At 35.8% G+C, this 21,074-nt stretch overlaps 1 protein-coding gene across 1 annotated transcript in view; it reads left to right on the forward strand.

Moving 5' to 3' along the window:
• AASDHPPT (aminoadipate-semialdehyde dehydrogenase-phosphopantetheinyl transferase) overlaps window positions 1–19,315 on the forward strand; it is a 31,512-nt gene extending 12,197 nt beyond the window's left edge. The window contains 4 exon segments of the mRNA XM_033413433.1: window positions 1,492–1,613; window positions 2,234–2,395; window positions 15,365–15,436; window positions 17,275–19,315. Coding sequence (XP_033269324.1) covers window positions 1,492–1,613; window positions 2,234–2,395; window positions 15,365–15,436; window positions 17,275–17,439 — 521 coding nt within the window. The 3' untranslated portion in view covers window positions 17,440–19,315.
• Window positions 19,316–21,074: the final 1,759 nt, after the last annotated feature.

Consider the following 21,074-nt stretch of genomic DNA (forward strand, 5'->3'; position numbering starts at 1 on the left):
CCATTTTGAAGTAGGGATGGTGGGGGAATTGTAGACGATTTTGTGGGAGAGCTCGTTTTTAATATTTTCTACCCTTGAGGTAACTATGGAAAAGGTACTTGGTTACTGTAAGAGAAACTTTAAACTCTCTATGAACATAAGGACCCATGTCTGTTTTGATTATCATGATATTCCTGGCATCGAGCACTTGGGTATTTTTAGAGTGAATGATATAGTTGTCGTTCTAAATGTTGAATTCTCATGGGGTTAGTTAGTTGTTAAATGCCAGTAAAGCATTAAGTAGGGGAATTGACATATTTCTTCTTTCCAGACATGCTATGGTTGCAGCCAGTTGGGAATGTCAGATTTTGGAGTTGAGTATTTTAGAAATGGGAGTTGCGGAGTAGACAAGCTATGTTAACAGAATCTGCAGAGGGACTACTTTCAAGAGGCTTACTGGAAGTAATGCAATCATGAACTAAGGATACAGGGCAATAGAGCATTTAGGAGTAATTTACCACATAATAGTTAATGTACATTTATTCATATAGTAAACATTTGTGATTCACCTACCTTGTTGCCAGACTTTCTGATTGACCAATTAGGCTGTAATTGTGTGAGGCTAAGAACCATGACTGATTTGTTTTTAACCATTAGGTCAATTCATATTGGTATAGTATTTGTACACATTCTACATACTTGTACAATAAGTAAATGAATGATGATAGAAGGTTTCTGTTTAGTAGTAAAGATAAGACAAACACATAATTATAATATTTTGAAAAAAATATATGAAAGACATACCATATATTTTAATTTGTGTCTTAGTTCTGGGAGTCAGATCCTTTGAGTTCTATTCATTTTTAGGATGCTATGTAAAATTTTATTGTCTATGGAACAGTGGAGCTAAGGATATACTTGAGATTTTTTAAAAAATGAGCCAATAGAACAGAAATTAAAATCTGTTTTTGTTTGGAAAAGTCATATTAGAAAACATGTTTAAAAACAGTTATTGTGAAGGAAGTAAGTGTATATTAACTTTCCAGTCATGTTAATAACTTAGGATAAAAGAACACTCCTTAGCTTTCTACCAGTTCCCCCAAAATTATAGTAAAGAAATTGTTCCCTGATTTTCCTGTGAAATGGCAAAGCAAAATTTTAAACCCCAGCATACTATTGCTCTATTTTAAGAGTACTTGTTTTGGATTTCTGATATTCTCTCATATATAGGAAATTTCCCCTAGTTATTTAAGATTTATAATAGCTTGGCTGCTAAATTTTATCAAATTTTTGGTGAGCATCTATATAGAACCATATTTTTTTTCTCCTTAATTATTTAATAATTCACAGAATTTCACTGTTCTATTAAGCTACCCTTCTCTCAGCTTATTTTGATTTGCTGATATTTTGTTTAGGGTTATTGTGACTGTATTCAAAAGTAAAGTTGGACTATAGTTTTCTTTTATGCGCTGTCTAATAATTTTGGTAATTCTCTGTTTCCTCAATTGACAGGTCGTGGTTCAATTCCAGAATTTTTTCATATTATGAAAAGAAAGTTTACCAACAAAGAATGGGAAACAATCAGAAGCTTTAAGGATGAATGGACTCAGCTGGATATGTTTTATAGGAATTGGGTATAATTTCTTTCTAGTTTTGAGAGTAAGCCCCTGTGTTGATTCCATTATCTTTGCTAAAAACAGGAGCAAAAGTCCTATGGTAAACCTGTAGTTCATACAGTGTTTGAAGTAAATAAGTCATTACTTGGGAACTTCATGATTTTTATGTACACATTATTATATTCTAATGACATTTAAGAAAATTTAACATATATTTAATGCTCAACTAGAAGATACTCTTAAAGCTAAAAACAAGACAGTTTATCAGTATTTATAAATAAGGTTTTCTGTCTTAAAGGATCTCGTACACATGAGACCTTATTTAACATATAATATTTATTATGTGCCAGAAAACATTATTGTAAGCCCTTCATAAGTTAGTTAATTATCATAACAACCCCACTAGTAAGGTACTACTATTATTACATGTTATACATGAGGGAATGGAGGCAAAGGGAGCTTAAATGATTTGTCTTAAGTTCTCACAACTGGTTTGTTTCCATGCTACTATAAGGGTAAAAATAAACAGCTTATAGCTGTAAAGTAGTAAAGAATTAAAAATCCATATGTTTTGGGGACAGTAGATTTTATGAACAATTTACTAAAGCTCTAAGAGAAAATGTCTGTCTGTATCTTAGGCACTGAAAGAAAGCTTCATAAAAGCAATAGGTGTTGGATTAGGATTTGAATTGCAGCGGCTTGAATTTGATATATCCCCATTAAACCTGGATATAGGCCAAGTTTATAAAGAAACACGTTTGTTTCTGGATGGGGAAGAAGAAAAAGAATGGGCATTTGAGGTAAGAGATTTATCAGAATTGCTATAACTATAAGCATTTTCTTATTTTGTGCATGTGAGCATACGCTTAACTTGGGGAGGCTAGTCATTGAAACTAGACACATTTGGAATCCAGTCTGTGTGCTCTGAAGGTAAAGTCAGGGATACTCTGAGCACAATAACATTTAAGCTGATACTTGAAAGATAAGTCATATTGCATTAAGTAAAAGAGAAGGGAAAAGAGGCCCTGGAATAAAACAGCTTTGTGTGTATGAACAACTAAAGGATGCCATTTTGCCAGTGTACTGTGTTGAGGGGATTTGAGAGAGATGCTATGTTAGGCTGATGATATCATGTAGGGCATTATGGGTTGGTTAATATTTTGGTCTCTTTCTTTATTTGGTTTTTGTCACTAGGAATTCTTGGTTGCTAGTGAGAAAAACCTAACACAAATTCATTTTAGCCAAAAAGACATTATTGTAGGTTACTAGAGTAATTCATATAACCAGGTTTCAGAATTGGCTAGAATTAGGGACTGGAAAACTCAGAACTCATTTTATCTTTTACTTTTGCCTTCCTGGCTTTAGTTTTCTCCCACCCACATTTCTCATTCTGTACACCAGCTTTCTTAACTTTATCTGGTCTGTGTGGCAGGAAACATGACTGCCTACCACTCTTATGTGTAACAGTTTGTAGTTTAAAAACCCTAAGAGATTGGTGAACTCCCTTTCTGTTCAAGCCCTATAAGCCCTGGAGAAAGGCTTAGGTTGGGTGTTAGATGCTTATCTCTTGACCAATCATTGTAGCCAAGGAAGTGTGTTACAACTTGTATCAAGTGTCCAGAGCCCAGCAAATGGATTGTATTATAATGTGGTTGTTCCCATAGTCATCAGAATTGTGTACAGAGAAAGTCAGTATCCAGAATAAAGAATTCATGATGAATGGATAAAATAGAAGGTGTTTACTAATTTTCTCAAGGGAATTTAACAAGGTTTAAATAGAGAGTGGTAAGATCAGAATTGTATTTTAAAACCATGTTCCGTCTATGATGGTATATGGAGGTTAAGGAAGTGAGGTGATAAAGATGTTATGATCAATTCTGTGACTTATATGACCATCTGTTGAGATACTGAATACTAGAGAACAAGTGGGATTTAAGTTTGAGATACCATAAAAACATCTAAGTGAAGTTGTCAAGCAGGCGAATAGAATGAAAGGCTGGGCTAAAGGGAAAAAATCATAATCATTAACACGTGGATGGTAGTTGAAGCCATGGGATTTACAGTTGCGGCAATGAGATTACCTAAGGTAGAATTGAGAAAGACCAAGGACAGAGTCCTGAGAATACTTTTTAAAGGTGGAGTGGGGAGGAGAATAAGAAAGAATGACCAAAATGGTAAGAAGTAAAATACGAAAGTACTGTTAGGAGGATCCAAGGGCAGAAAGTATCTTGAGAAAGAGAGTTGTGTCAAAACTGCTAACATACCATGTAAGGTAGGGATTCTATGAATTAAAAAGTAAATTATATTATATTAAGATACTGTATTTTTTAATACATTTGTTTAAAAAAATAATTCATACTGAAAGGGGCAAACGTCAGCCATTTCATTCATGGGGAAATCCTTTGTGGTGCCAGATGGAGTAGGCCTAGTAGCAGGGTGAGGAGGGAAGAGTCAGTGATTGGGCCAGCTGTGCTTAAACGTTTTGGGTGACAAAGATGTCTGAGTTCCTGTGGACCAAAATAGATGCTGTGGAAAATGGGCCTGAAGTGTCTTGAAAGGACCCTACCCAAGAGGAATTCCAAAAAGAGGCATTGTGCATTCTACTGTGTATTAATTGATGAGGGTAAGAATTACAAGAAGTCAGCCGTTAAATGCACTGCTAGTTCCAGGCAGTGGTACGGGACAAAGGAACTGGAAGTAGTTCTCTGAAAATTCCTCAGATGCTCACTAAGCCAGCATTTGGATACTTGATATGACCCAGAGTTCTAAAAACTAGATTACAACATCATTGATCATTACTTTGCCTGTTTCCTCCATCCCTTTCCTCTCTGCCACCTTACCTTAAGGAAACCAGAGCAGAAGAGCAAGGTGAGGCCAAGGAGAAGAATGTGTTCTAAGAATTGAAATGGGATTTTTTTTTTAAGCTGAAAGTGACTGAAGAGCTATGGGGTTTGTCTAAGGGCTTGTTCAGAAGGTGGGAAGGGAGATCCAGCAGGGCATATTTGAAGACATCTATGGAAGAAAAATTAAATTCTTTACTGAATGTACCTGGGTGTTTTACCCATTCAGTGTACCAGTTAGAAAAATATAAAAATAATATATGTTAGATGCATATATTTAAGTGTGGATTATTTTTATACTATAAACAGGCCTGGAAGGGGAGAGTGAACTTAACAGAATGAATCTGGTGGTATGGATAGCCAGAAGCCAGGGTTTGAGGGGAGAATGATGAACGTAGAGCCAGGGGAGGCATACCTAGAGTCAAGAAACAGATGGGAGGTTCCCGTCTGGGCATCTCCAAGTACCCCCACAAGATAAAGAACCAGTCTTTAGGTATGCAGCTGAGGAAGGGCTATGATTTCAGTGTACAACCGTGGCGTGAATGATCTTCACTGTCCTTTCCTCCCTTTTATTCAGTCTTTTCCTTTCTCACTCATACACACTAAATTCACCCACACTAGAAGAACTAGAGGTGGCAGCATAGTGAATGAGGGAGCATCTGCAGTTAGGAAGAGAGGAAATCACTTCCTTTCCCTATTGGAGACTTCCAACCCTGAATTAGGTTTGAGCTAGGATAGTGGGAGGAAGAATTTCTTATGAAATTAGAATAAAATTTAATTTGGATCAAACATTTTTCAGAGAAAATTCGATACTGAGAATGACCAGAAATGTCATTTATGAGATCTGATCAAGATTTCGTCCAGGGAAAGAGAAAAATGAATTGTCAGAACTTGTTTAAAGGGAAATGGTGAGAGAGAATAAGTTGCCTTCTGTTCCTACTCTGTAGAGTCCAGCTGCTTTAGTAAACTGAAAACAAGGTAGGAAGAAGTTTCAACCCTTCCCTACTTTTCATGGGTAACTCCAAATGAAACCTCTGCACAGGACAACTTTGTAGCCATCTTGCTCTTCTCTCCTTTCTGTACTGTGTAGACACAACTTCTTGAAACAGAGTCATAGCCAAACATGATTAGCCCCATGGCTTGGTTTTTTCTCCATAAGTATTTGATGACTAAATGTAAGCACACAGGGTATTTTAGAAAGTACCTTTAAAGGTATTTTAGAAAGTACTGTTACCTGGGTTGGAGGTGGGACAAATACCTAGAAATAGTACATGTCAGAGACTGTAGTTTTCATTAATTAATGCATATAGCCAGTGAATAACTGAACTACTTCAGACTCATAGATTCTCTTCCTAGTGTGAGAATTGATAAGCTAAGTGGAAAAAATAGCCCTGTTCCTGCAGGCAGCATTAAAAGAATGCCTGCAGAATACCAGAAATAGGGTCTAGACTGCACGTGTGGATATGTGGTATCTATTGGCACACAAATTAATGGTGCAGAAGGCTAAGGATACTATCCTCATTTAAGCAGAACTAAAGGACAGTGCCATCATAGGACATATGGTAAAATTCTGCATCCTGGGAGAAAAAGGAGTGTTTATTTACTTGGAGACTCAAAAGAAGAATATGAAATGAAAATTATAAAGCAAATGAGTATTTTTAAAAAAATCTGCTTAGTGTTTTGAATAACATTCAAGATGAGAGTTTAGCTATGAAATAGAAGCTGAGAGCTTTAAGGAAAGAATAGGCTTGTCATTAAACGAGAGCTGTTAGTGGAAGGTAGTCTGTGAAACCATCTAGAAGTATATAGAAAAGAAGACAACAGACTGAACCCTAAAACTCTTATATTTAAGAAGTACATTTCATTGCTACCTTCTAATTATAGACATTTTCCCAGGCCTCTACTGTTTTCATGAATCCACTCTCACAATTAGCAGTTTCAAGCACACTACCTTTCTGCGTATGACTACCAAACCTTTAACTCAGTTTCTTTCACTCTTCAGACTCCTATTTCTCACTGCTATGTACTTCTCCTTGAACACTACACAGACACCACAAATTCTGCAGATAAGTCAAAATAATAATTGCCCTTCAAGTTATTTTCTTTTTCTAACTTTACTTTTTTTGATGGTACCACCATCCAGTCATCCAGGATTAAGAAAGCCCAGACCCATTTTAAGTTCCCCTCCTCCTCCCCTTGTTATACCAAACCCTCTAATTTTAAACAGTGACATGCTCCCCTCTGAAAATACTTAGTGTGGGCACTGTTTACATCCAACTTAGACTAATGCAGTAGCCTCCTAACTGGGTTCCTCTTCCATTATTTTGCTTCATCCTTCTTCATTTTTGGCCGTCGTTTCCCTATATACACTCCACATTGCAGCCAAATCACAACCTGCTATCTGATATTCTTTAAATATCTCCAACCCTCTTGTATTTATATTTGTTTCAATTCTTCTGTGTCCTCACCACCACCCACCCATCCACCCTGCCGCAATCTCCACCTTGCCTTCTCCTTGAACAATTTAAATCCATTTCAGGAGCCTTTTCTTTATTTCATTTAAGACCAAGCTTTTTTTTTCTTTCTTACAACATACCACATTTTGCCTCATAATCTTTGTACTTCTCTACTTGCTTTACTTTCCCAGAGCTCCCTGAAGGCAGGGGCAGTATCTTACTTAGCATTGTATCTGTTGTAGACCTAAAATGCTAGCGTGGACATCATCAAGAATCCATTATTTATTACAACAAATCCTCCAAAGGATTTTCCACTTACCTGAGTATTGTATCTCACACCTGGAAAATTAATACTCTAGAAGAAATATGAATTCTTATGCCAAGAGGAATCTCATGATTTCATAGGCTCTCAATTTTCGTAACTGGTTTCTCTTAGGAAAGTTAAATTTACCACCAAAAAGTTTCAAATGATGAAATTAGATGAAACAGAAATTCTTTGCTTTTGAAAGGAAGTGCTTTAAAAAGTAGAAATATTGAATGTTGTCCTAGTGTCTTCATACCAGGAGGCCAGGGATTGCAGGAAAAGGGTCTTTTTTGTCTTCATTCACTTTCCTCCCTCAGTTTCTGACATGATTCTGCAGAATTTCTTCTCATAAAAAAGCCGTGTGGATGAAAGGCTCTCGGTGCTGCAGCCAGGAGTCAGTGCTATGCCTCTGAGGTGGAAGAGCCAAATTCAGGACACTGGTCCACAAGAGATCTCCCAGCTCCACGTAATATCAAACGGCGAAAATCTCCCAGGGATCTCCATCTCAACACCAACACCCAGCTTCACTCAATGACCAGCAACCTACAGTGCTGGAAACCCTATGCCAGACAACTAGCAGGACAGGAACACAGCCCCACCCATTAGCAGAGAGGCTGACTAAAATCATAATAAGTCCACAAACACCCCAAAACATGCTGCCAGCCGTGGACCTGCCCACCAGAAAGACAAGATCCAGCCTCATCCACCAGTACACAGGCACAAGTCCCCTCCACCAGGAAGCCTACACAACCCACTGAACCAACCTTAGCCACTGGGGACAGACACCAAAAACAGCAGGAACTACGAACCTGCAGCCTGCAAAAAGGAGACCCCAAACACAGTAAGATAAGCAAAATGAGAAAACAGAAAAACACACGGCAGATGAAGGAGCAAGATAAAAACCCACCAGACCTAACAAATGAAGAGGAAATAGCCAGTCTACCTGACAAATAATTCAGAATAATGATAGTAAAGATGATCCAAAATCTTGGAAATAGAATAGAGAAAATGCAAGAAACATTTAACAAGGACATAGAAGAATTAAAGATGAAACAAGCAATGATGACCAACACAATAAATGAAATTAAAAATACTCTAGAAGGGATCAATAGCAGAATAACTGAGGCAGAAGAACGGATAAGTGACCTGGAAGATAAAATAGTGGAAATAACTACTGCAGAGCAGAATAAAGAAAAAGAATGAAAAGAACTGAGGACAGTCTCAGAGACCTCTGGGACAACATTAAACGCACCAACGTTCGAATTATAGGGGTTCCAGAAGAAGAAGAGAAAAAGAAAGGGACTGAAAAAATATTTGAAGAGATTATAGTTGAAAACTTCCCTAATATGGGAAAGGAAATAGTTAAGTCCAGGAAGCACAGAGAGTCCCATACAGGGTAAATCCAAGGAGAAACACACCAAGACACATATTAATCAAACTGTCAAAAATTAAATACAAAGAAGACATATTAAAAGCAGCAACAGAAAAACAACAAATAACACACAAGGGAATCCACATAAGGTTAACAGCTGATCTTTCAGCAGAAACTCTGCAAGCCAGAAGGGACTGGCAGGACATATTTAAAGTGATGAAGGAGAAAAACCTACAACCAAGATTACTCTACCCAGCAAGGATCTCATTCAGATATGATGGAGAAATTAACACCTTTACAGACAAGCAAAAGCTGAGAGAGTTCAGCACCACCAAACCACCTTTACAACAAATCCTAAAGGACCTTCTCTAGGCAAGAAACACGAGAGAAGGAAAAGATCTACAATAACAAACCCAAAACAATTAAGAAAATGGGAATAGGAACATACATATCGATAATTACCTTAAATGTAAATGGATTAAATGCTCCCACCAAAAGACACAGACTGGCTGAATGGATACAAAAACAAGACCCATATATATGCTGTCTACAAGAGACCCACTTCAGACCTAGAGATACATACAGACTGAAAGTGAGGGGATGGAAAAAGATATTCCATGCAAATGGAAATCAAAAGAAAGCTGGAGTAGCAATACTCATATCAGACAAAATAGACTTTAACATAAAGACTAATAGAAGACGCAAAGAAGGACACTACGTAATGATCAAGGGATCAATCCAAGAAGAAGATATAACAATTGTAAATATTTATGCACCCAACATAGGAGCACCACAATACCTAAGGCAAATACTAACAGCCATAAAAGGGGAAATTGACAGTAACACATTCATAGTAGGGGACTTTAACACCCCACTTTCACCAATGGACAGATCATCCAAAATGAAAATAAATAAGGAAACCACAAGCTTTAAATGATACATTAACAAGATGGACTTAATTGATACTTATAGGACATTCCATCCAAAAACAACAGAATACACATTTTTCTCAAGTGCTCATGGAACATTCTCCAGGATAGATCATATCTTGGGTCACAAATCAAACGTTGGTAAATTTAAGAAAATTGAAATTGTATCAAGTATCTTTTCCGACCACAGTGCTCTGAGACTAGATATAAATTACAGGAAAAGAGCTGTAAAAAATACAAACACATGGAGGCTACACAAAACACTACTTAATAACGAAGTGATCACTGAAATCAAAGAGGAAATAAAAAAAATACCTAGAAACAAATGACAATGGAGACACAACTACCCAAAACCTATGGGATGCAGCAAAAGCATTTCTGAGAGGGAAGTTTATAGCAATACAATCCTACCTTAAGAAACAGGAAACATCTCGAATAAACAACCTAACCTTGCACCTAAAGCAATTAGAGAAAGAAGAACAAAAAAATCCCAATGTTAGCAGAAGGAAAGAAATCACAAAGATCAGATCAGGTATAAATGAAAAAGAAATGAAACGATAGCAAAGATCAATAAAACTAAAAGCTGGTTCTTTGAGAAGATAAACAAAATTGATAAACCATTAGCCAGACTCATCAAGAAAAAAAGGGAGAAGACCCAAATCAATAGAATTAGAAATGAAAAGGAGAAGTAACAACTGACACTGCAGAAATACAAAAGATCATGAAGGATTACCACAAGCAACTCTATGCCAATAAAATGGACAACCTGGAAGAAATGGACATTCTTAGAAATGCACAACCTGCCAACACTGAATCAGGAAGAAATGGAAAATATGAACAGACCAATCACAAGCACTGAAATTGAAACTGTGATTAAAAATCTTCCAACAAACAAAAGCCCAGGACCAGATGGCTTCACAGGCGAATTCTATCAAACATTTAGAGAAGAGCTAACACCTATCCTTCTCAAACTCTTCCAAAATATAGCAGAGGGAGGAACACTCCCAAACTCATTCTACAAGGCCACCATCACCCTGATACCTAAACCAGACAAGGATGTCACAAAGAAAGAAAACTACAGGCCAATATCACTGATGATCATAGATGCAAAAATCCTCAACAAAATACTGGCAAACAGAATCCAGCAGCACATTAAGAGGATCATACACCATGATCAGTTGGGGTTTATTCCAGGAATGCAAGGATTCTTCAATATATGCAAATCAATCAATGTGATACACCATATTAACAAATTGAAGGAAAACCATATGGTCATCTCAATAGATGCAGAGAAAGCTTTCGACAAAATTCAGCACCCATTGATGATAAAAACCCTGCAGAAAGTAGGCATAGAGTGAACTTGCCTCAACATAATAAAGGCTATATATGACAAACCCACAGCCAACATGATCCTCAATGGTGAAAAACTGAAAGCATTTCTTCTAAGATCAGGAACAAGACAAGGTTGCCCACTCTCACCACTCTTATTCAACATAATTTTGGAAATTTTAGCCAGAGCAATCAGAGAAGAAAAGGAAATAAAAGGAATCCAAATTGGAAAAGAAGAAGTAAAGCTGTGACTGTTTGCAGATAACATGATCCTATACATAGAGAATCCTAAAGATGCTACCAGAAAACTACTAGAGCTAATCAATGAATTTGGTAAAGTAGCAGGATACAAAATTAATGCACAGAAATCTCTTGCATTCCTATACACTAATGATGAAAAATATGAAAGTGAAATCAAGAAAACACTCCCATTTACCATTGCAACAAAAAGAATAAAATATCTAGGAATAAACCTACCTAAGGAGACGAAAGACCTGTATGCAGAAAATTATAAGACACTGATGAAAGAAGTTAAAGATGATACAAATAGATGGAGAGATATACCATGTTCTTGGATTGGAAGAATCAACATTGTGAAAATGACTCTACTACCCAACGCAATCTACAGATTCGATGCAATCCCTATCAAACTACCACTGGCATTTTTCACAGAACTAGAACCAAAAATTTCACAATTTGTATGGAAACACAAAAGACCCCGAATAGCCAAAGCAATCTTGAGAACGAAAAACAGAGCTGGAGGAATCAGGCTCCCTGACTTCAGACTATACTGAAAGCTACAGTAATCAAGACAGTATGGTACTGGCACAAAAACAAAAATATAGATCAATGGAACAGGATAGAAAGCCCAGAGATAAACCCATATGCATATGGTCACCTTTATTTGATAAAGGAGGCAGGAATATACAGTGGAGAAAGGACAGCCTCTTCAATAAGTGGTGCTGGGAAAACTGGACAGGTACATGTGAAAGTATGAGATTAGAACACTCTCTAACACCATGCACAGAAATAAGCTCAAAATGGATTAAAGACCTAAATGTAAGGTCAGAAACTATCAAACTCTTAGAGGAAAACATAGGCAGAACACTCTGACATAAATCACAGCAAGATCCTTTTTGACCCCCTTCTAGAGAAATGGAAATAAAAATAAACAAATGGGACCTAATGAAACTTCAAAGCTTTTGCACAGCAAAGGAAACCATAAACAAGACCAAAAGACAGCCCTCAGAATGGGAGAAAATATTTGCAAATGAAGCAACCGACAAAGGATTAATCTCCAGAATTTACAAGCAGCTCATACAGCTCAATAACAAAAAAACAAACAACCCAATCCAAAAATGGGCAGAAGACCTAAATAGACATTTCTCCAAAGAAGATATACTGCCAACAAACACATGAAAGAATGCTCAACATCATTAATCATTAGAGAAATGCAGATCAAAACTACAATGAGATATCATCTCACGGTAGTCAGAATAACTATCATCAAAAAATCTAGGGGCTTCCCTGGTGGCGCAGTGGTTGAGAGTCTGCCTGCCGATGCAGGGGACACGGGTTCGTGCCCCGGTCTGGGAGGATCCCACATGCCGCGGAGCGGCTGGGCTCGTGAGCCATGGCCGCTGAGCCTGTGCGTCCGGAGCCTGTGCTCTGCAACGGGAGAGGCCACCACAGCAGTGAGAGGCCCGCGTACCGCAAAAAAAAAAAAAAAAAAATCTAGAAACAATAAATGCTGGAGAGGGTGTGGAGAAAAGGGAACACTCTTACACTGCTGGTGGGAATGTGAATTTGTACAGCCACTATGGAGAACAGTATGGAGGTTCCTTAAAAAGCTACAAATAGAACTACCATATGACCCAGCAATCCCACTACTGGACATATACCCTGAGAAAACCAAAATTCAAAAAGAGTCATGTTCCAAAATGTTCATTGCCGCTCTATTTACAATATCCAGAAGATGGAAACAACCTAAGTGTCCATCATCGGATGAATGGATAAAGAAGATGTGGCACATATATACAATGGAATATTACTCAGCCATAAATATAAATGAAATTGAGTTATTTTTTTAGTGAGGTGGATGGACCTAGAGTCTGTCATACAGAGTGAAGTAAGTCAGAAAGAGAAAGACAAATACCATATTCTAACACATATATATGGAATTTAAGAAAAAAAATGTCATGAAGAACCTAGGGGTAAAACAGGAATAAGGACACAGACCTACTAGAGAATGGACTTGAGGATGTGGGGAGGGGGAAGGGTAAGCTGTGACAAAGTGCGAGAGTATCATGGGCATGTATACACTACGAATCGTAAAATAGATAGCTAGTGGGAAGCAGCCGCATGGCACAGGGAGATCAACTCGGTGCTTTGTGGCCACCTAGAGGGGTGGGATAGGGAGGGTGGGAGGGAGGGAGACGAAAGAGGGAAGAGATTTGGGGACATACGTCTATGTATAACTGATTCACTTTGTTATCAAGCAGAAACTAACACACCATTGTAAAGCAATTATACTCCAATAAAGATGTAAAAAAAAAGATATATTAACATTTATGAGATTTTCTTTAGTACTTTACCATTGGGAAAACATTGTAAAAGTTGAATGATTTAAGTTATACCTTAAACTGTTATTTTACTTTGTTTATAAGGTGAAAATACATACTAAGAAAATGACATAAAATTTGACTAAAGCAGGTTAATCTTTGTAATCTAATGCTAAACTATCTCCTGAAAAAGTAAAATATTCTTGCTCCCTTTGGGTTTGTTGGAGATTTTAAGGAAATTTTGTTATTCACAATAGTTTTATGGATAAAAAAACTATAAGCTTAGGAAACTTTTGAAAATTTATAAAGTCTTAAAATTAAGTCAAGTTCAGTAGCATTGAATGTACTAGCTTAACTAGCTAGCTAGCTTGCTGGGTTCATTTCTTTTTTCAACTAATATTTATTATAGATGTACTAGGCAGAAAGGATTTAGGGAAAGGTGATCACCTCATAGAACTTTTATTCTAGTGAGACATCGAATATTAATGTTTGATAAACTGGAGTCATTGTAAAATAACTTCCCTAGTTTTGCTGTTTTCAAATTTCATATTTATGTGATGTTGATGAGGTCCGAGTAGATATGGTGAATATTTTGAAATCAGTCTCATTGAATTTTAGCTTATAATGAGGTAAGTAAACAAATTGAGCATTTAAGTGGCATTTTAGTGGACAGGCTGGATGAAAACTAGTTATTGCCCACGGTTACCTCTTAATATTCCGCCTTACAGACACTACAAAAACTGCTGATCTAAGTTGTTTTCCAAAAATAATTATAGCCAAAACATCTCTGTATGTTAGTGTTTATATTATTGATACATTCAGTGTAAAGAATGGGAGAACCATGTTCAAAAAGAATAGTTTTGTTTACGGTAACAAACTTTGACCTATTAAATGTTTTCTCATACTTAGCTAGTTATTTTTTCTTCTCTTGAAGTGTTTTCCTAAATTTATCTCTTTTGAATTTCTTTTATTTATTTATTTATTTATTGCTAATTTGGATATCTTAACATATGAAGATATGAGGAAGAGGATGAAGGATGAAAAGTCCCTAAGTAATACTATTTCTCATTGTAGTTTCCTATTTCAACTCATGTCTTATGGAAGACTGCCTTAGTAAAGTGGCTTTTTGGTGAAATTTTGTTTAGTTTTTAACAGTTGTTCATACTTTTCTCTGGTAACTGCCTCAATGTCTATTATATTTTAAAGCCCCCTCCCCCTTTGTCTCATACATAGGGGAAAATAGGAAATTACATATTTTTTAAGTCTTACCTATGAATTTCCACCATGATTTTCCATCGGCTGTAGTATGTAGTTAACTAAATGCTTATAAACCAGTGCTGCAATCTAATTTTTTTAAATGTACACTTTAAGCATATACAAAACTAACATCACCAGTGAGGGCAGATGGCTATCTAGATGTGCCTCTAGATAGGATACTTTATCTATGTAGTATTCTTACTAAGAATGTATAATATAAGTGTAATCATTAAGAACCATCAGACTGAAAATAGCCAACGTTTATTAGTAAAAAGTGGGGGATGGGGCTTGTATTTTAAAATACTAACATCATAAAAGACAAAAGAAAAGCTAGGAAGACAGTGACAACTGAATGTAATACTTGACCCTAGACTGCCTCCTGTACTGGAGGTGGGGAAATGATATAAAAGGACATTACTGGATTAATTCACAAAAGTTGGAGTACAGATAGTAGATTTAAGTATTATTTTAATGTTAAATTTACCAAAGTTATTAACTACAGTGGTTATGTGAGAGAATGTCCCTATTAGGAAATATATATTGAAATATTACAGAGTAAAGGGCCAAAATATATGTGACTATTCAAGTCAGGGGGAGTGGAGATATATATGTATGTATGTGTGTATATGGTTGGGGGGAGTGAAATTTTTTAAATGTAAATAGAAATATATCTATGTTTCTATATTTAGTATTCTCTATTTACTTATGTTTTATTTTTCAGGAAAGCAAAATAGATGAGCACCATTTTGTTGCAGTAGCTCTTAGGAAACCCAATGGATCTAGACATCAGGATGTAAGATTTTAAGATTTCTCTGATTTTTTTCTAAAAAGCATGTATTAAAGTTGAATTTGTTATTTATTGATGGAAATAATCATTTGGTTTATATCAAGTTAGAGGTTTGGGCATTTTTTTTTTTAATTATAGACTTTAGAAGTGTTCATTATCTAATCCTTAAGATCATCTGGGATTTCACAGAAATGTTTTAAAAGTATGTTACTTGCTTCTTCACATTCAAATACACTTAAATATGACAAAAAATTTTGGTGGTACTGTCCTAGTATTCATATATTCAGTAGATATTCAAGATAATCACTGTCTTGGTCATCTTAACAGTGGTTTATTTCCTGGTGAATTGGGGCTGTCTTTGAATATTAAGGGTACCAAGTTGAGGGATAGTGAGTAATGGAATTATCTGTCAAATTGAACTCCTTCCCCTTTTTATAATACTCTCCTAAATTATTTCCAAAGTGTCAAAAATGTGAGAGATCTTGTGATATATTCTAGCATAACATCAATTCTTCCAATCAAAATCGATTTTTACTTTCTTCTGCTATTTAATTGGTAAGTTGAGAAATTTTTTAAAAAAGAAACCTTAGGGTCTTGACTCTCAGCCTACATATAGTTGTGATTCTGTGGAAGTATTTATTTAAGGAATACTGATAATGTCACAATAATTGAAACTATATGCTTATTACTATTTTTAGGGAATCTGCATGAGAGAATGTAGTGTGATCAATATGTATGCATCATTACTTTTAGAAAAAAAGCTCAGTCTACAGATCATGCCTTTGACAGATTAAAAAGATTAAAATTCTTCATAGATTATTTTCTTTTAAAAGAATGACATGTTAAAATTGACCCCTGTAATCTGAAGATGTTCCAACCCAGGTTACCTGTCCTTGTGTGCTGAAGTCTCAGCATTACCCTTTCTGCTAATACCTTATGATTCCATAGAGCTTTATATTTTTTGTAATGTCTGCACATGGCAGTACTTTCTTTTTATTTCCCTGGAGACAGCCTATTTAGGCAGCACTGGCATAGTGAGAAAAGGGTGAGGGTACTATTCAGAAGACCTGGCTGAGTTTCAGGCTCAGGTCTACCATTTAACCTGTGTTGTAAGCTTGTATAAATTGATTGATCTTACTGAGCCTCAATTTCCCCATCTATAGAGTTGAGGTAACAACCATATCAGCATAGTTATGAGAACTACATCATATAAAATAGATATTAACCTTGTAAAAGCACTGTAGAAGACCCAAGTACTATCTTTAGTAGAATGTATAGAATGTTAAAGACAGTCCACACTGGGCTGAGTTGTGAACAAGGGCTCTATCACGGAGTATAAGATATAGTTTAAATTTAGTGTTGAATGAGTCATTTCCTAATGAAGTGTTGCATCTCTGTGTGGTTATGGGTATTTTATCAGACGCACCCTCTAGAGTATTTCTCAAAAGTTTGCCTGGTGGTCCCTCTCTATCAGAATAACCCACCTGCTTGTTAAAGTTATATATTTTGGGATCCTTTTTGACTCATCTACTGAATCAGAATTTTTGGATGTGTGGCTCAGTAAATCTACATTTTAAACAAATACCACAGGTTATTTTTATCTACAAAAAGTTTGAGAATCAGGTTATTTCATATTTTTCTTGATTTGTTATATTGGCAACACTAATATAAGGAGTAGAAGCAATTATCTAGAAATGCTACTGTGTTGTAATTTAATGTTATTGAAGTATAATTTAATATTGCTGAAATGTGATTACTGATTTCTTATTTTCCTAATTACAAAATTGACCATAAGATTAATATGCAGTATAACATTGAGGTAATCTAATTTTTTACCCTTTTAGGTTTCATTTCAAGGTGATTCTAAACCAACCCAGAGGCAGTTTACTATTCTCACCTTTAATGATTTAATATCATCTGCTGTTCCTATGACCCCTGAAGATCCTTCATTTTGGGACTGTTTTTGCTTCACAGAAGAAATTTCAATACGAAATGGTACAAAGTCATGATATGATTTTCTAAGTAAAAAGGGAAATGAAAACTGTAATCTTCTGTATTCACTAAAAAATAAATGCCTGAGAGTATCAAATTTTATTTCACAAAACAGTTTAAAAAAGAAGAAACAACTTTTCCTATTAAAAAGGCAGACTCCCAGTTCAGGATAGCTCACTAGAATGCATGTTTACCTCTTCTTCCTCCCCAAAATCGCATTGGATTTACTGAAGAAATAGAAACTGGTGGGAGAATCTTAAAGTGATATATGTTCATTTTAGAAAGCAACAGAAAATGTGAATTCACAAGAAGGGAACATTCGAATTCCTATCTTTCAGAGATAACTATTTCAGAGGTAACTATCCCTAAAACCTGGAGTATCTTCCCAGACCTTTTTCTTGGCAAACGATTCCATATTAACATAGTTACTCTTTTTTTAAATGGGAACATACTATTTTTAATTTTTTTTTCTCTGAACTGTACATCTACTGTTCATAAATAGACTGCTGTAGCGTAACTTTTAGTGACTCTAAAGTATTGTGTTGTACGGTTTCTATCAGGATGCTATTGACCAGAGGTAATAATGTTCAAATATAATCGACTTAAATAACCAAGGACATTTATTGTCTCACATAAACAGTTCAGAGGTGTCATTAAGGACGCTTTTTTTTGCCTAGCCTAAGCTTATTGGTTTTGCCTTAGGCTTGTCTCCCTCGTGGTTGTAAGAGCTGCTGCTGTAACTTCCAGCTTCACATCTTCATAAAAATTGTATCTAAAAGGCAGGAAAGGCTGTTTTTCCTCTCACATCTCAGTTTTGTCAGTGAGGAAGATTTTTTCCTCTTAAGAGCCCCCAGAAAATTTCCACAAAGTTTCTGTTGACTCAGATCAGGTCACTGAGAAAGTTGACCTCTGACACTTTTGGGTTGGGTAAGGAAGAAGCTAAGGCAAAGTCTGGGGGAATGACATCTAGGGGAAGCCCAGTGTCTGCCATAATGGAGGTGTGCCACAATTTACTCATTCTTTCTTCTGTGTTAGACATTTTGAATGTCTGCAGTTTTTACTATAAGCAGTGATTTGTTGAATATCCTTGTAACCACATTTTGAGGTACATGTTTAATTATGTCCTTAAGAAAGTAAATTTCTAGAAATGGAATGATTGGTTCAAAGGAATTAAATAAACATTTTTAGAGCTTCTATAAGTATTGCCAAATCATTCTCTAAAAAGGCTGTACAACTTATACTTCTAGTTATTGTTATATGTGTGACCACTCTCTCACCCCCCACCTACATACTCTCTGGTCATCTGTAGATAGGATCTTTTTTAAAAAAATTAATCTATGCCAAAATAGGTGAAAAATGGTACCTTATTTTTTAAATTTGTGTTTCTTTCATTACAAATGAGGTTGGTATGTCAGTGTTGTTATTCGCTGTTCGTATCCTTTTTTTATAAACTTCCTGTTCATTATCTTAGCCTGTTTCTATTTTGGTAAATAAGACTTAATTTAAAGTGGAAACATTATATATAAGATGCCAAGACCATCATATTGATGACAGAATCTATTTTGTGGTTGTAGTGCATGTCTTGGGGAGTTAAAGTCTTATAATTGTTGAATGTCAAGAAGTGAAATAGTTTCATTGGTTAAAAGTTGTGTGTAAATTGTATAAAATTAGATACTTTGCTTAAGTAAAAAAAAAAATTTGGAATGTTTTATAATTTTTTATTTCATTAAGCATGCCCATATATTCCAAGCATAATAAATAACATGTTTTAAAAAGATCAAATAGCATTTATAGTAGAGGAAGCATTGTTATCCCTAGCATGAGTGTAATGGTGATGTGAAAAATTGTCATCTTTCTTGTCATTATAATAATAAAATAATTAACATTATTGAATTTTTATGAGTCAGGTACCATGCTAGATTTCTGGGGGTGTGGGGGTGGGGGGTTCTGTTATTTCTTAAAGTTTCACATAGAGTCAAATGGATTCACATAGTTTAGAATCAAATAGATCTATAAAAAATTCTTTTTCTAAATGAAAAATACCACTCCCTTGACCTTCCTCTCCTATTTCCTGTCCCCAGAGCAAGCTGTTTCACTGGTTTTATTTTGTTGTTATTTATTACTATATCTTCAGGTAACATGCTTATATTGCTTTTACTTGTTTTCAGTTTGAGGTATTTCTTTAATTCCTGATATAAAGCTTTGTTCTTCTGCTTCCCAACCATTGCACTTACCCTTCCTGCTCCCCTTTTCCCAGCATATGTAATTCAGTGTTTACATTATTGACTGTGATTAAGAATGTTTACATCATTAAGATTACTGTAACACTGTACAGCTAAGTGATGTGTTATTCTTACCCTGTACTGCATTTTTATTTCCTTGACTTAATAATTTATTTTGTTTACATAGGTTTCTATATACTTATTGCTAATTAAATCCAAAACTCTATGTTCAGACATACCAGTTGTTTCATCAGTTTCATCCATCTTGAAGAAATTGCTTCTGGAGCAATAATCTGTTTTGTCCAGTCTGGACTTTTTACCTTCTGTGACTGGTGCACAGCTGTCATCTTGGAATCTCTTTTCACCATCATCCTAGGAATTGCTTGTGTCTCCCCTATATTGGATTCCCTGATTTCCCATTTCCTATATCTCATGTCTGTCTTAGATTTACTCCTTCATTTGTGTGGATCATATCCTCAAGTAGCTTCCTGAGAACAAATGGGGCACAGGAGATACATTTTTTTGCAGAGTGGTATAGGAGATCTAACTACAGATGGCATTCACCATATCAACACTACCCTTTGCTGCCGTCCACACTTGCACTATTCCTGAGCTCATTTTGGACAGTTTTAGTTTCTTCGTACAGTAAACATAATTCAGCTCTGGCAAAAAAAATGGTTTCTGTTAATAGTTTCCTGCATAGGAACTCTGATGGATCTATGTGTGGATCTATGTGTGTACGTATGCACATACACATATTCACATACCCCTTGCTATTCAAACTCAGGAACTGAATAGATTTGGATATATTTTTCAATTAAAGTATTCACCATCCTTACTACTAAGTATCTGAACCTCAGAAACTAATTAGATTTGGGTAACTAAATAGCCTCGCTGGCTGAAGGACTGCCAACTGAACTTGAACAACTAAACAGATTTATACATACATGTATATACATACATCTTTGATCAAAACTATGCCTGAAAACAGTTCCATCTCCTAGTACTAGATCATATTAAAAGGGATGTGAAGAGAGCTAATAATTATTTCATTTTATGGGGAAAATATGCCATCAGTGTTTGTGAATTTGGGATTGGCAGAAGTCTTTGGACATATCTCCAATTAATATTCTTTGTCTGAGAGTGTTTATAGTAGAATACCTGTCTTCCTTTGTAAGTGCTTCACATGTATCAAGCTCTTCAATCCTTATAACCTTATAGGGTAAGTCCTATTATCCTCAGTATACTGGTGGGAAAAATAAGGTACTGAGATATTAAGCAACTTACTAAATAAAGATCATACCACCATTATACAGTGGACTCCATATTTGAACCAGATAGCCTAGATCCAGAGTCTGAACTGTGCTCTACTAAATTCAGTGATTTGCTGTAAATGAATGTAAGCAATCCTGGGGCAGGAATGCTTGGGC

The sequence above is a fragment of the Orcinus orca genome, chromosome 8 (assembly GCF_937001465.1).
Source record: "Orcinus orca chromosome 8, mOrcOrc1.1, whole genome shotgun sequence".
Taxonomy (NCBI): domain Eukaryota; kingdom Metazoa; phylum Chordata; class Mammalia; order Artiodactyla; family Delphinidae; genus Orcinus; species Orcinus orca.